Below are 15,102 nucleotides of genomic sequence, written 5' to 3' on the forward strand. Positions count from 1 at the left end.
ACGCGGCATCCTTTCGACTTCTTCCGCAGCCACCGCATTACCTTTGGGAGAGCTCAATTGGTGCGCTTCTCCGGGGGCCGTCATGGACCCTGCCCGATACCCACTCCAACAGCTCACGTTGCCCGCTGCTCGGGCCGCCAACGCGCTGACTGAGCACACTGTTGTCTCCCAGCCATCCTCCGAAGTCTGGAGACATGATAGAAAACTAACACATTTTGCTCTCACGTTGCCATCCATGACGGATCATGGCCGATTGAATGGCGCAGTCTCGCGTTCCGACATCCCCGTGGACTCTTGGGGCTCATCCGATCTCTTCCCCGAGAAGCTCAGTCGAGACCGCCGGCTCCACGTGGGCGGCGGTGGCGGCATCTAGAATTAAGCATGGCACATGAGCGCCATGTCTCCCAGCAAGCGGCAGTCGAACCACCCCTGCGCATGGGGAGGCTGTTGTGCAACTCCACCGACCGTCGAGAGCTCCGATACGGCTTCCCCCCTCTCGGGGATGCAGCTCGCCCCGATGGTTAGAAAAGCAGCTCCTAGCAGACTTGCATAATAGTATTTCACTCCTCGCTGCCAGTTTTAACGCCATCATTGGCATCGACCTTTCTCCTAAGCGACAATGTCGTCGTCCAAGGAAACCGTTGTCGTACGTCCGAAAGGGATTCCCCTTCGTGAGGATGACGCACGACCGGATTACTGCAACGAGGCCGTTTTCCGCAGGAACTGCCTCCCCACGCGTTCGTACTACATCCCGGAGACATCACTTGAGCTGAATGGCACCTGGGACTTCCACCTGTCATCGACGGCGAACGGAGCGCCCGACCCGTCCGACTCTGGCAGCATTGACTGGAAGCCCCTCACGGTCCCAGGCCACTGGCAGCTCCAGGGTTACGGAAAGCCGTGGTACACAAATACCCAGTTTCCCATTCCCGTATGCCCGCCATACGTGCCGACGGAGAACCCCACGGGCGTATATCGCCGGAGCTTCCAACCGCCCGCGGACTGGCCCCATGACTCTCAGTTGCGACTGCGTTTCGATGGCGTCGACAGCGCCTATCACGTTTATGTCAATGGGACTCTGGTCGGCTACGCGCAAGGCTCGCGCAACCCGGCTGAGTTTGACATTGGCAAGTACGTCGATCGCGATGGGTCCAATGAGCTTTTTGTCAAGGTTTACCAGTGGTGTGACGGCACCTATATTGAAGATCAAGACCAGTGGTGGCTCTCGGGTGCGTGCTCTGTGAACTTGCTACGGTCCATGATTATAATTGACCCTTTCTAGGCATCTTCCGCGACGTCCATCTTATCTCTTTCCCAGAGAGCTTGAGGATCGAGGACTGGTTCTTGAGGACTGACCTCGACTCTCAGTATAAAGACGCCACGTTACAGGCGACCGTCGACGTGCAGACACACAGCGAAGCGACAGTCACATTGACGCTATCCGAGCTGCAAAACAACGGTGGCGCTGTTTTGGGTTCTATCGAGGCTGTGATCGGCCCCGGTGACACAAAGGTCGATCTCAGCCTGCCCGTTTCCGACCCTCGGAAGTGGACGGCGGAGACGCCCAACCTATATACTGTCACGCTCTCCTTGAGCAGTGGCGCTGGCCGGCCCTACACTATTGACCAGAGGATCGGTTTCCGCAAAGTCGAGATCCTCAACGGCCTTTTGACTGTCAATGGCACGCCCATTCAACTCCGCGGTGCCAATAGACACGAACATCATCCGCTGCATGGCCGTGCCGTTCCAATGGATTTTGCCCGGCAAGACCTTCTTCTCATGAAGCAATACAACATCAACGCCCTTCGTTGCGCACATCAGCCCAACAACCCTAAACTCCTTGATTTGTGTGATGAGATTGGCCTATGGGTCATGGACGAGGCGGACCTGGAATGTCACGGCTTCTATGATGCCGTGGCACGACCACAAGATATCGCAGAGGAGATTGACTATGAGGAGCGCAAAAAGGTCACGTTCCCCCAGGCCGCCAAGTACACCACAGACAATCCGTCATGGGAGGCGGCATACGTGGATCGTGCTCGAGCCTTGGTTCAGCGTGACAAGAATCACCCGAGTATCATCATCTGGAGCCTCGGCAATGAGGCCTTCTACGGTTGCAATCATAAAGCCATGTACCATTACATCAAGGCATTCGATCCGAGCCGACCCGTTCACTACGAAGGCGACGTTCACGCTGAAACCGCCGATATGTACAGCTATATGTATCCATCCGTGGATCGCCTCATTAAGCTTGTGCAAGAAGAGGGTGTTGAGAACGGCAAGTTCACGAAGCCAGTCATCCTATGCGAGTATGCCCATGCGATGGGCAACGGCCCCGGCGGCCTTGAAGATTACGAGAGGGTCTTCACCGACTACCCTCGTATCCAAGGTGGCTTCATCTGGGAGTGGGCAAACCATGGCCTCTGGACGGAGAACGATGACGGACGTGGTGGGTACTATGCTTACGGCGGCGACTTTGGCGACACTCCCAACGACGGCACTTTCGTCATGGACGGCCTGCTTAACAGCTTGCACCAGCCTATGCCCGGATTGAATGAGCTGAAAGTAGTGAATCAGCCGATCCTCTTCGCGGTTGTTGGTGGCCAATTGATCGTAGAGAATCGATACAACTTCAGGAGCCTGGACGACCACAAGCTTACCTACACTGTCAGATACTTTGACGACGGGTAAGTCCATGAAGACAGCCTGAATGAAGTGGTGCTTGATATTGACATGAGCACAGTGAGACCATGACTCATACCGGAGAGTTGAGCCTCCCCACAGCCAAGCCAGGAGAAAAAGCACTGGTTACGGATTTACAGACCATTGCTTCCGACGAGTCAAGAGCCGGACGGGACACCTATCTAGTCTTGTCTGTCACCTTGGTGGAGGCGACCCTTTGGTCGCCTGCTGGCCATGAAGTTGCCTCGTTTGAGCATCAACTTGGTTCGTCGCCAAACGCCCCTCGCAGTTACCGTCCTCTACCCAACGGGGGTTCTCAGGTTGTTCCTCGCGAGTTGTCCATCGTTGAGTCTCGAGGGAGCACGATTATCAGTGGAGACGACTTCGAATTCTCTTTCGACAGTGCCCGGGGTTTGCTCAGGGGCTGGACAAGCAAGCAGCGGACCCTGCTTGAGCCGGATGCTGACACTGGGGCTGCGCTATGTCTCTCCTTCTGGAGACCGGCTACGGACAATGACATGGCACTGTCTCTGCCCTACTGGAAGCGATTTGGCGTTGACCGGCTGACCAGTCAACTTCGGTCTATGGGTGTTGACGCTACCGACCCTCAGGCGGTCATCGTCAAGACACATACATTTTTCTCCACCCCCGTGCTTGCTTGGGGCTGGGACTGCGAGATGGAGTACACCATAAAGTCGGATGGGACATTGCGGGTGCACGTCACCCATTTGACTCCATCTGGGTACATGCCAACGCACGTGCCCAGAATTGGGTTCAATTTGCGCCTCAGCAAGACTCTTTCCGAGGTCCAGTGGTTCGGACACGGGCCAGGGGAAAGCTACCCTGACAAAAACGCCTCGGTGCGTACCAATGTTTGGAAGCAATCTGTACCCCAGATGCAGGTGTCGTATGATGTTCCCCAGGAGAACGGCAATCGCGGTCGCACCCGTTGGGTCGAGATCAGACACCCCGCGGAATCCTTAGCAGGAATCCGCGCGGTTCGCATTGGTGACGACACCTTCTTTGACTTTGCTGCCTCTCATCACAGCACACAGACTATCCAAAACGCAAAACATCCCGCTGATCTTTTCGAGGACGATGCGACTCTGCTCCGGCTGGATGCCAAGGTCGCGGGTGTGGGCAGTGCCGCATGCGGGCCGGGGGTGCGTGAAGACCTGTTGGTCAAGTGTGAGGAAATTAGCTTCGGGTTCGAGCTCACGAGTCTCTAAATGAGGCTTGCGATACACGTGGCTTCAGTGGCTTGTCTAGTACAATGTTGATTGCATGCTTAGAGAAAGGTAGAGACCGGACTGTTTACATGGCCCATCGTCAGAAATGATTCACCGCCGTTGTGATCCACATATGAAGTACAGTATACAAAGAGGGTTTTCTCCTAAACGAGATAGATAATACATAGCCTCTAGCCCCATGACACCAAAGATTCTTTGTAACTCACTCAAAAGTCAAAGAAGATGTATGGCTATGACCTGCTTTGAAATGATGTCGGTTCAATTGGGTGTAGGGTAACCTCGTTGGCTAAAAGCCTGACGCTCGCGATAAGATAAGACAGGGAGCACAGCGTCATCAGCCTAGAGGCACGATGGTGGGGCCTTTTCAGAGTTGCCGGTTGACTCAACTCGTCTCAACTGGCAACATCACAGATCCGAAGCGTTCTTTAAATTGCGCTGCCAGTGCCTTCGCCTCACCCCAAGGCTCTGTCAATCATCTCAAACATAGACAGTGGTTCTGGAGCATCTACGATGGCGAGCCGCAATGACGAACTCCTGAAAAGGCCGCTTTACGGTAACGCGGCCCCGCCCCACCAATGTCTGGAGGAACGGCGCTGATGAGACGTGCAGTGTACGACCTACCGGGGGAGGTTCTGGAGACGCTCACGCTCAAGGCCGACTCGGACTCGGTAGCGGTGTTACCAGAGCAGGATGAGGCGTCGTCGTCGCGCTCGCCAAAGGACAAGAGCCTGAACGCGTCCACCGACAGCCTCGTTGGCTCGCAGTCCTGCTCGCTCTGCGGGCTGGCCTTTGCCACCCTGCTGGACCAGCGCGGCCACCTAAAGTCAGACCTGCACCACTACAACCTCAAGCAGAAGCTGCGGGGCCTGAAGCCCGTCTCGGAAGCCGATTTTGAGAAGCTGATTGGCGACCTGGATGAGTCGCTCTCCGGGTCCGACTCTGATGATTCTGAGGACGAGGATGAGGACGGGCGGCAGGAGTCTACGCTGACGGCGCTGCTCAAGAGGCAGGCGAAGCTGGCTGACAAGAAAGGGGAGGCGGAGGACGACGAGAATGAGGACGACAACGCAATGCGCCGCCGGAACAAGGCCAAGCCGCCTCTCATCTGGTTCAGCTCGCCGGTCCTGCCCGACAAGTCGTACTTTGGGCTCTACCGCGCGATCCTCACCGGCCAGGAGCTGCGCAACGCGGACCTCGTCGAAGTCCTGCGGAGGAAGCAGGTCGAGCCGATATCCGTGCCGCCGAAGCCGGGCAGAGACGGAGGATCGCTGCCGCCCGTCGCCTACAAGGGGCCTCACATCTTCCTATGCATGATCGGCGGCGGCCACTTCGCCGCCATGGTCGTCTCCCTCGCGCCCCGGGCGGCGGCGTCCAAGTCCGGCACCACCATGAACCGCGAGGCCACGGTCCTGGCGCACAAGACGTTCCACCGCTACACCACCCGGCGCAAGCAAGGCGGCTCGCAGTCCGCAAACGACAGCGCCAAGGGCGCGGCGCACTCGGCGGGCTCGAGCCTGCGCCGGTACAACGAGCAGGCCCTCGTCGCGGACGTGCGGGCGCTGCTGCACGACTGGAAGGCCCTCCTGGACACGTCCGAGCTGCTCTTCGTCCGCGCCACGGGGACGACGAACCGCAGGACGCTGTTTGGGCCGTACGAGGGGCAGGTGCTGCAGCACAACGACACGCGCATCCGCGGCTTCCCCTTCAGCACGAGGAGGGCCACGCAGAACGAGCTCATGCGCTCCTTCATCGAGCTGACGCGCCTCAAGGTCCGAGAGATCGACCCCGAGAAGGAGGCCAAGGACGCGGAGCCGGCGGTGGCGGCGCCCGCAAAGGCGGCCACTCCGAGACCAACCAAGCCAAAGTTGTCAGAGGAAGAGGAGACGGCATTGCTGCATACGTCCCAGCTACAGGCCTTCATCCGACGGTCAAAACTACCCGCACTCCTCTCCTACCTCACCAACAACGACCTCACCGCGGACTACGAATTCCAGCCGAGGGAGCAGAACCACCACGCGCCGCGGCCGCTACACCTCGCCGCGTCCCAAAACTCTCCGCCACTCGTCCTGGGCCTCCTAACCAGAGGAGGCGCCAACCCTCTACTAAGGAACGCAGAGGGCAAGACGCCCTTCGAGCTCGCCGGCGACCGCTCCACGCGTGATGCCTTCCGCGTCGCGCGGTCAGAGCTCGGCGAGGGCAAGTGGGCGTGGGACGACGCCAAGGTCCCCGCCGCCATGACCAAGGCGGACGCAGAGCGGCGCGACGAGCGGGAGAAGCAGGACGTGGAGCGCAAGGAGGCGGACCGGCGAATGGCCGAGGAGGAGCGGCTGCGCAAGGAAGGGCCGCGGGTCCCCACCGCCGCCGCCGCCGCCGGAAAGACGGGCCGGGGCGGCAGCGGTAGTAATATCCTGGGGGCTGGACTGGCCAAGACGCCGCAGGAGAGGAGAGAGGTCGAGGCGCGTGGGCTGACGCCGGAGATGAGAATGAAGCTCGAGAGGGAGAGGAGAGCGAGGGCGGCGGAGGAGCGGCTACGGAAGATGAGGGATGGAGTTTGATTGACGTCACCCTGCTCATAGCCGACATAAGCAGCGCGGGATACCCAGTGGCTGGCCTGCATTTCTCATGACATTTCGCCCGGCACCTTAAATGGACCATATCATGGCCGAGTGATGAGTGCAGCCGTGAAGCTCGTGGGAGCTCAAAGCCGTCTGCGCAAGCATCGTGCGGGACAACTCGATCGCGCAAAGTCGTCAAGTGGATATGTAGCTGGTCATAAACAAGCTCTACATATACTGTGCGGCTGTCTATTCACAGAGTCCAGGCTCATGTGCTCTTACTCATGTACTCGCAGCCCAACACCGAACTGAGCACAGCTGGGCACCCACGTCTCTCAAACGCTAGTACGATGCATCCGGCACTCTATAGCTTGGCACCCTTCTTCTTTCGCCCCTGAGCCTCCCTTTCTTTGAGTAGTCGTCGGAGAATCTTGCCGCTGGGGCTTTTTGGGATGGCGTCGATAAATTCGACACCGCCCTTGAGCCACTTGTGTCGCGCCTTATGATCCTCCACGTGTTTGGAGATGGCGGCGACAACGTCTGCATCAGATGCGCTGCCGATGGCGGCCGTCGCCTTGACAACATATGCCTTGGGAACCTCGCCGGCGCGATCGTCAGGGACAGGAATGACGGTGCAGTCGGAAACGAACGGGTGTGCAAGGAGATGCGCCTCAAGCTCGGCCGGGGCGACTTGATGACCCTGGGAGGACAAGCGTCAGAAAGAATCAGTGCCACTGTCGGTTATTGTGCGAACAAAGGGGAGAAGAGTCCGTACCTTGACTTTAATGAGCTCCTTTATGCGATCTGTAACAACAAAGTGCTCGGTCCCGTTCTTGGACTTGCGCACGAGAACTTCGTCACCCGTCTTGAGCCACCGCCCATCGTCATCCCAAACGAACGTTTCTGCGTTGGCCTTTTCGTTGTTGAGGTAACCAAGAACAATCGAGGGGGATTGAACAAGCAGCTCGCCGCGCGTCTCGAGCTCCGTAACTTCCTTGCCCTCGGCGTCGATAATCCTGGCAACAGATCCAGGAACGAGAGCCCCGGATGAGCCGAAGAGCGTGTCGGTCTCGATGGTGTTGAGAATAGAAGGCGATGCTTCCGTCATGCCTACCGATACATGTTAGCCATGGTGGAGATGACACAAGCGCCTATAACTCGAAGAAGGACTTGCCGTATCCTTGCCCTATGCGCCAATTCGGATAACGTTTGAGCAAGTCATCAATGACTTCAGAGCCCAATGGAGCGGCCCCACTGAAAACCCAACGCACACTGCTCAGGTCATACTTGGCGCACTTCTCCTGGTTGGAGATGATCTGAATGAGCATGGGGGGGACGACGCTGAGTTGCTCGATTCGGTGGTCCTGAACAGCCGCTAGCACGTTCGTGAGGTCGAATCTGGGCAGTACGACAACCTGGTCGCCGCGATATTGACCAACGAGTCCGACAAGCACCAGGCCGTAGATGTGGCTGAAGGGTAAGACACCGAGTGTCGTCTGCGTCTGAAGGCCAATGTGGGCGCGCGATACGGAGTCGGACGCGCAGATTTGGAGGACGTTGGCAATGACATTGCGGTGGGAGATCATGACGGCTTTCTACAGAGAGGAGGGGTGTGAGCGTGAATGGTAATCGATTGGACGTCCTTACTTACAGGCAGGCCGGACGTGCCGCTCGAGTAGGCTAGATAAGCCGTCTGCCGTGTGCCTTGGCCTTTTGACCACCTGAGCGGTGACAAGGGAGGCAAGGTTTTGCCCTCCTCAATCAGGTCTTCGATGGTCGCGTGGGGCACATTATGAGGGACGTTGGGGACGGGTAGGATGAAGATTCGGTCGAGAGGCAGGCCTGCGCCCTGGGCGGCCTTGAGGGCGTTGTCAAGGAGGGGGATACAGGTGAAGAGAGCCTTGGCGCCAGAGGTGCGCAGCTGATGCTCGAGCTCCTGGTGAGAATAGGCAGCGCTGGCGGGGGTCACAATGCCAGAGAGACGATGGACAGCGTGGGTGAAGGGGACGTAGTCGATCTGGTCGATGTCTTGTCAGCTCATCCTCCTGATATGTGCGCTGATGAGGGCATGAAGATTGAAGGTCCACACACCGTATTCAAGGAGTACAATGCAACGACACGATCCCACTCTGTACCTTCGCGAGGGCTGAAGCCCAGGCGCTTGCCAATGGCGCGCGACAGATGGTCGACCCGCTGGGCCACCTGGGCACTACTACGCGTGGTACCGGTGAGACCGCATGTGTACGGCGGCCGGGACAGGGCGAGGACTCGACGACCGTGCTTTTCGGAGTTGATGAATTCCTCGACCGTAATGGAGTCGGGGGGGTCTGTGGCCAGTCAGTCAACCATCTTGGCGGGTCGCGAATCATAAAATGGCATTGCCAAGCAGGTCGTCAACACACACCTGGCAGCTTGGGAAGCCATGGCGGAGGTAGAAAGACCATGATGAACGACGCTCGGAAAGGGCGCGACTCGTGACGGGCGGCTCTGCTGTCCCAGCAATGTGTTGCGGCGAGTTTCGGGCCGTTGTCGGGGCGCAGGTCGCTGAACTGCACAGTCGAGGAACCGGGCGAAGGGGAGGTCGGCGGTGTCGGGGGGGCTTGGGATCGTGGTGAAGAATGACCTCGACGCGGTGGATAACGAGGGGATGGGCCGGCCTCGGGCTCCGCACGGGGTCAGAGGCAACAGTAACTTAGTATAATGCTGCGGAGCAGTCGAGGTTGCGTTTCGTTCGTTGGTTGCTTGCTCGATCCGAGGGCCGAGGGGGGGGGGGGCCTCCCCGCCTTCTCCGCGATTGTGCTGGAGCTAGCCCCGATCACAACGGGGACGGCTGCTGCTCGCCCGCGCTCCAATGCTTATTGCCGGCCAGCTGATAAATCTCGGGTGGTAGCCCACAGGCGCGGGCGCGGGTGATGGTCTTCCAGGGGCGACTCCACTGATGGGCGTGGAGTCTGCCGAGGTGGGTGGCAGCCTGGCAGGACTACCTTATCTTCTCACCCAGCAGCCTCGCTCAATGCGGCGCGGATGAGTGCGGATTGGCGGGATGGAATGGCGAGGGCGGCGCCGACAAGCTGATGCGACGAGGCGTGGAGGGGAAGCTTCCGTGATGGAGGAACATGAGTTTGGCATGGTCCATGGCAGAGTGGAAAAGGAACACTTGGTCCCTTGCACGATTCCCAATTGGCTCACAGAGAGCTCCCAGCAGGGGACTTGGGGGGCGATTCCGGGAGATGCTGGGGAAGGAGCGACATTCGGCCCACTTGCCTCGGGAAACCAGGGGGGGGGGGTAAACCAATTGATGATGAGCAATAACTGGGCGTCACCGACGCCCTGCTGTGCGTTATCACACAGAGTAATACGCTGTTCTATACTGTATATATTGCATTACAAATACACAAAGGAATGCATCCTGGTCGAGCACATGACGTCGGCCGAAGTCGCAGGCCAGGAAGCTGCCGATGCAGGCACCGCAAAGTACTAGGCAGGTGTCGCTACAATCGTTGAGACTCGACGCGAAGAAGGGACCTTTCCTGCGTGTCCGCTATTGTCTCCCGCTGTAGAGCTTGGTGGTACTTTGCCAATGGCTCTACATGGTCGATGTCCAAGTCTGCGCATGGTGTCCAACCCCATGTTGGAGAGACCCAAGGCTGCCTCATGAAAGTGGCAACGATGGGAAAGGGAGCCGACGACAGCACGTTGAGGACAGGTGCCGGGATACGAGCAAGGGATTTACTTGGCAGATATATGAGGCAGCCGGCCGGGCACCGAGACACACACCAGGCATACTATACAAGTTGAGGTGCGCACACGCACACGCGTGTAAGACGAATGTTTCTGTTGCAACTATAAAAGGAGAGACCAAAACAGAATTCCAAGAAACAAACACACACGCAAGCGTATATGTAGGACCAAAAACAACGGAAAAGAAACCCCAAAGCAGAGTGAGAGCCAGACTATGTAGGCCCGTTGGGTACGACACCCGGGAACCTGCAAAAGGCCTTGCAAAGCGAAACAACCACCAGGAACCAACAAAACGACTCTCATCAACAGGCGCAGCCGCCCCCACCACAGTCACAGTCGCAGCCGTAACAGCACCCGTGTCTACAGTCGCAAGCGGTATCGCCACTGAATCCTCCTCCTCCTCCTTCTCCCCCCTTGACGTGGCGGCGCGTTGACGTCACGAACGGAGCCGGCACTGGTGACCCGCAGTCCGCCTTTGTAGGTTTGCCCCTGGGGTCGTGGCTCCTCCATATACACACACTTTTATCCGTGGTGCACTATGGTGTTCCCATGATGGTCAGCCACCCACTTCGTCAGTGATGAGTTGATGCAGTACACTGCCGCCCGCCGCCTGCCGCCCGCCGCCTGCCGCCCGCCGCCAACGACTCGCCGCTCTTTCCCAATGGCGATTCTTGCCGGCAGAGCTTCGTGGCTGCTAGTCGTGGTGATTGACAGCGGTAGTAGATGGTGGTAAGGTACTCACCGGTATGTTGCACCTGGTAGGAAAACTACGAGGCAACCCGAGTACTGCAAGCATTTCGTTGAGGCCTTGAACGTGCTGGTCCACGTGCTGCTCCACGAGATCGTGCTGGCATATTCCGAGCTCTTTGTCGCATATCTGTGCAGAAATGACCAAGCTGTCTGTCAGCACGCTCGCTTTCTCGCGAGACCATGAGAATGGGGAGCGGGCGCTCAACATGACTTACTCCTGTCGCTGTGATTAGGTATGGCAGTTTTTCCCATTGCACTGCTACCTGGGGAGTCACTGTCTTGGCAGTGGGCCCAAACACTTGGTGAAAGCCAAAGGGATCAGGTGAATAAGCCATGGTATCTGGTGTCTGCTGTCATAGCCTGTCTGGGGTTCTGTGAATTGGAGAGATGGGTGTCGCAAAGAGACTACTTGGCTCGCCAGCAACCCGCAAGGCCAAAGCCAATATATATAGTCTCGCTCTCGAGCCAAAAAATGAGGGAAAGAAAGCACCACGTCATGCTGTTGCAAAGAGTGCAAGGACCACACGCGCATGGGAGATTGTGTTTCAACAAATTCATGTGCCCCCCCCTTCTTATCCGTCGACGACGCTGACGAGGCCAAAACCTCGCCCAGTGTTTTTTTTTCCGGTGCACGCCGCGTCCAGGTGCTCGAGCGACGTCGGCACAGACGCATCGGGGTGGCCGTTTGCCTCGCCCGAGACGGGCCCTGGGGTCCCGTGCCGAGAGGAATTTGCTGCGACTGAGCTCGGGGCCCGGCACGCCGTTACAGAAGGACAGCCGTGGCCGTGAAATGACACTTGCTACCGAATAGTCGAGTCTAGAACGTGGTGTTTTATAACAAGGAGCGGTGCGGGCCGATTGGTGTTGCGCGTAATTCATGTACCCATTACGTCCCGATTGCGTGGCCTGAAAAGGCGGCTCCTACACTCGACATGGGATTTGAGTAAAGGCCAGAAAAACTTTGCAACGAGTTAGTTGAGAGGATGCAAAAGAGGACAACATGCAAACACCACCTCACTTGGACGCGAGGCTAAACCCCACGCTACTGGGTATCAAGTCTGTATATTATGTGCCCCGCGTCTAATCACGGCAGCTCCAAATCCCATATATACCTGCAAATATATGCCAAGGTTGAAACAGACTCCGTCGTTTATATCCGGCCCCGCATGCGTCATGTCTTTCCCCAACTCTTTTGATCTACAAAACGTTGCACAGCACCGCCAAAACGCCAAACGCAACCAAGACGCGAGTCAGAGCCTCGGGCCGCACGCCCGCGCTGTCTCCGTCACCGCCGCTGCCGCCGGTGGCGGTGGGGGCCGCCTCGACCGTCTGCGTCGTCACGGCGCCGGTCGAGCAAGAGCGGTCGAACCCGGGGCACGAGGTGATTGTGTATACCGTCGTGTAAGCACTAGTTGGGAGGCTACCGCTTCGGGTCCGGGTGGGCTGAAACGGCACATGTTAGTACATCGCGGGACTAGCCAGGCGAAAGGCGGGGGGAAAGGAAGGAGATGAGGAGACTGAGTGGATGGACGTACTACTGCGCCTCCGGTAAAAGCAGCGTCGCTGTCCTTGCAGTTGCCCGTCACAGAGGGCACGGCGTTGGTGCCCGAGCTGACGGCAACAATGTCGTTCTTGCCGCAGTTGGCGGCCTGTCCGATGTGGACGGCCTCGTTGTCCCAGTCGAAGACAAAGTAGCCCGCCCGCAGCACCGAGTCGCCGAGGATCTGCTGGTCCGTCGTGAGGACCATGCCGAGGTAGCAGACGCGCTTGGAGCCGGCCAGGTCCATGATGAAGTCCTTGAGCGGCACGCGCACCGTCTTGCTGCCGAAGCCAAAGTCGACGCTGCCGGCGCTGCTCCGCATGGAGCACGGGACCTGGTAGTAGCCCTCGCCGTCGTCCTGGGCGTCGAGGGCCTGGAGGATGGGCCGGGCGACGGCGGCGTGCATGCGCGAGAGCGTGGTGCCCGAGTCGAGCATCACGTTGGCGTCCTTGCCGGCGACCTTGAAGTTGCGCGACGACTTGAGGGTGACGCCGACGGTGCTCAGCTCAACGGCAAGGCGGTACTCGTTCTTGAGGCCGCGCACAATGGGCCGCTTCTCGAGGGTGCCGATGAACTTGCTCTTGTCGAGGCCGCCGTAGATGATGGCGCCGTACTCGGAGTCGGAGTGCCGCAGGTCCATGGCGAAGACGCGGCTGGCGATGACGCCCTGCTTGGCCATGGTGTTGAGCAGCAGGCTGTAGGGGCCCTCGGCGTCGAAGCCGCCCCGCAGGTCGGGGGCGAGGCCCATGATGCCCTGCGACTGGCCCTCGCTCTGCGACACGACGCCAAAGGTCTGGTTGGTGATTTTGGCGTCGCCGAGGGCAACCGTGTCGGCGTAGTAGCGGATCTTGACCGACGTCTGCGTGGTCTGGTCCGTCGGGTCGCCGTAGTTGATCTCCTCGCTGCCAAAGGGCCCGACGGGCGGCGTCTTGGACTTGCGCGGGTCGTATTTGCCAAAGTTGAGGCATTGGCGGTACTGCTGCTGCGTCGGCGCCGTCGTGCAGTCGGGATTGACCCATAGCTCGCTGGAACCTGTGTCGACGAGAACCGTGACCTTTTGCGCGGGCGAGCCGATGTTGACTGTGGGGGAGAAGCGCACGTCCGTTAGCTTTTGTTTCCTTTTCTTTTCTATTTCTTTTCTCATCTCTTCTTCTATTTTTCGGTCGCGTGTCGGGTTCCAATGTTGGAATTCTCATTTTCATTTCCCGCACGTGCGCCCCCGCGACTCGCCGCATCATCATCGGGGGAAAGCAATGTCTCACCATCCGTGGCGTAGAAGAAGTCCATGTTCTTCAGCTGGTCCTCAAACGCATTGGCCCGCCTGCCCTTTGCGTTCTGCGGTCGGGGCGGCCGCGCCACCGTCCCGACCGGCAGTGCGAGGAAGCCGTCGCCAGCTACTGCGTTGGAGAAGCCCATGATGGGCCCGGGGGCGTTTCCATCCGTGCCCACGGCGACTGCGTCGGCACGGCGGCTTGCCAGTAGGGTCGTGAGCGCCGCGGCGCTGAGCGATATGGACCGCATGGTGACGGTGGGCGCGATGGGCGGTGAGCAACACCTGGTCGTCTCGTGTGCTTGCGAATCTTGCGACGAGTCGAGATGGCGCCTTAACCGGCGGCGGCAGCGGTGAGAAAGGGAGCTTGTCGTCAACGACCCCCTTCGCCGTATCGTCGTCGTCTATCGCACTCTCAGGCTCGCACAAAAGGGGGGGAAGGATCCGGGGGGGAGGAGGATGAGAAGTTTGCAAACCCTCCGCTTCAACCGCGCCTCGTCCGGGCAAGTCAATTTCGAGGCGTACGAGGGCAGCACGGAGAATAAGCGAAGAAGGCAGACGGCACTCCGACCTCCGACCGCCACACGCAAGCCGTTGGGGGAAGCCTATTTCTTATTCCTGGGCCCGGCGTCCCGATCAAGCCATAGCCCGCAGCAGCTGGCCGCGGATGCGATGGGCTGGCGCAGATCCAGCCGCTTGCCCCCCCCTTGCCCTCCAACCCTCCCCCCCAGCTTTGCCTCGTTGGGCGTACCCGTGACACTGCAGACGGCGGCATGAGCGGGCGGCTTCAGCCTAGGGGGGGCGCAAGGGTCGACATGTTGGTACTGTGCCTACTTTGTGTGTCTCCAGTGGCGCATGCGCCGCCTCACCTCTCCCATGCCACCCTTCTCGCCCACGCGCCTGGGGGAAAGCCATGAGTTGACGGCGATTGACGCAATGGTTGGCCTCTCCACGGCACCGCCGGCAATCAGTCTTCAGCGGCAGCTTGCCTGCATTGGAGGTTAGATCCGGCAGCGGCCTGCCGAGCGAGGGCTTCTCCGTGGCCTCGGAGAGCCGTTGGGCTGCCGCCGGCCACGAGCGAGTACTCCGCACATACGTACGTGCGTAATGCCTACACGGACAATACCGGCAGCAGCAGCACCAACAACAACAACAACTACTACCACGCACGCACGCACGCACGCACGCCTCGTTGGCTTGTTCCGCGTTTGCCACTGATGATGCGGCACGAGGAGCAAGATGCGTAGCGTACATGGCGTGGGCCCCAGCTTCTCGCCGCTCCACTACCAAGAGGCTCGGCACTGCGGGGGTCTC

At 59.1% G+C, this 15,102-nt stretch overlaps 4 protein-coding genes across 6 annotated transcripts; 2 read left to right on the forward strand and 2 right to left on the reverse strand.

Annotated features, from left to right (window-relative positions):
• Positions 1-28: 28 nt before the first annotated feature.
• On the forward strand, positions 29-4,005 carry LAC4 (Beta-galactosidase). The gene is made up of 3 exons (XM_047991741.1): positions 29-1,229; positions 1,283-2,687; positions 2,744-4,005. Exons 1-3 carry the CDS (start codon positions 620-622, stop codon positions 3,909-3,911), a joined length of 3,183 nt encoding a protein of 1,060 aa, XP_047847753.1. The 5' UTR covers positions 29-619; the 3' UTR covers positions 3,912-4,005.
• Positions 4,006-4,315: 310 nt separating this feature from the next.
• On the forward strand, positions 4,316-7,234 carry JDV02_010034 (uncharacterized protein). 2 transcript variants are annotated; one of them, XM_047991742.1, is made up of 2 exons: positions 4,316-4,485; positions 4,542-7,234. In XM_047991742.1, the coding sequence occupies exons 1-2, from the start codon at positions 4,443-4,445 to the stop codon at positions 6,485-6,487; spliced, it is 1,989 nt and encodes a 662-aa protein (XP_047847754.1). In that variant the 5' UTR covers positions 4,316-4,442; the 3' UTR covers positions 6,488-7,234. The 2 variants fall into 2 exon arrangements, with proteins under 2 accessions (XP_047847754.1, XP_047847755.1); XM_047991743.1 differs by having other exon boundaries at positions 4,316-7,234.
• Positions 6,687-9,643, reverse strand: JDV02_010035 (uncharacterized protein). The gene is made up of 6 exons (XM_047991744.1): positions 8,892-9,643; positions 8,579-8,814; positions 8,139-8,504; positions 7,662-8,082; positions 7,263-7,597; positions 6,687-7,187 (listed from the first exon to the last, which is right to left on the reverse strand). Exons 1-6 carry the CDS (start codon positions 8,929-8,931, stop codon positions 6,852-6,854), a joined length of 1,734 nt encoding a protein of 577 aa, XP_047847756.1. The 5' UTR covers positions 8,932-9,643; the 3' UTR covers positions 6,687-6,851.
• Positions 9,644-12,021: 2,378 nt separating this feature from the next.
• JDV02_010036 (uncharacterized protein) lies at positions 12,022-14,469 on the reverse strand. 2 transcript variants are annotated; one of them, XM_047991745.1, is made up of 3 exons: positions 13,781-14,469; positions 12,514-13,598; positions 12,022-12,421 (listed from the first exon to the last, which is right to left on the reverse strand). In XM_047991745.1, exons 1-3 carry the CDS (start codon positions 14,037-14,039, stop codon positions 12,176-12,178), a joined length of 1,590 nt encoding a protein of 529 aa, XP_047847757.1. In that variant the 5' UTR covers positions 14,040-14,469; the 3' UTR covers positions 12,022-12,175. The 2 variants fall into 2 exon arrangements, with proteins under 2 accessions (XP_047847757.1, XP_047847758.1); XM_047991746.1 differs by having other exon boundaries at positions 12,514-14,469.
• Between the last annotated feature and the right edge of the window lie 633 nt (positions 14,470-15,102).

This window comes from Purpureocillium takamizusanense, chromosome 11, assembly GCF_022605165.1.
Source record: "Purpureocillium takamizusanense chromosome 11, complete sequence".
Lineage (NCBI taxonomy): Eukaryota > Fungi > Ascomycota > Sordariomycetes > Hypocreales > Ophiocordycipitaceae > Purpureocillium > Purpureocillium takamizusanense.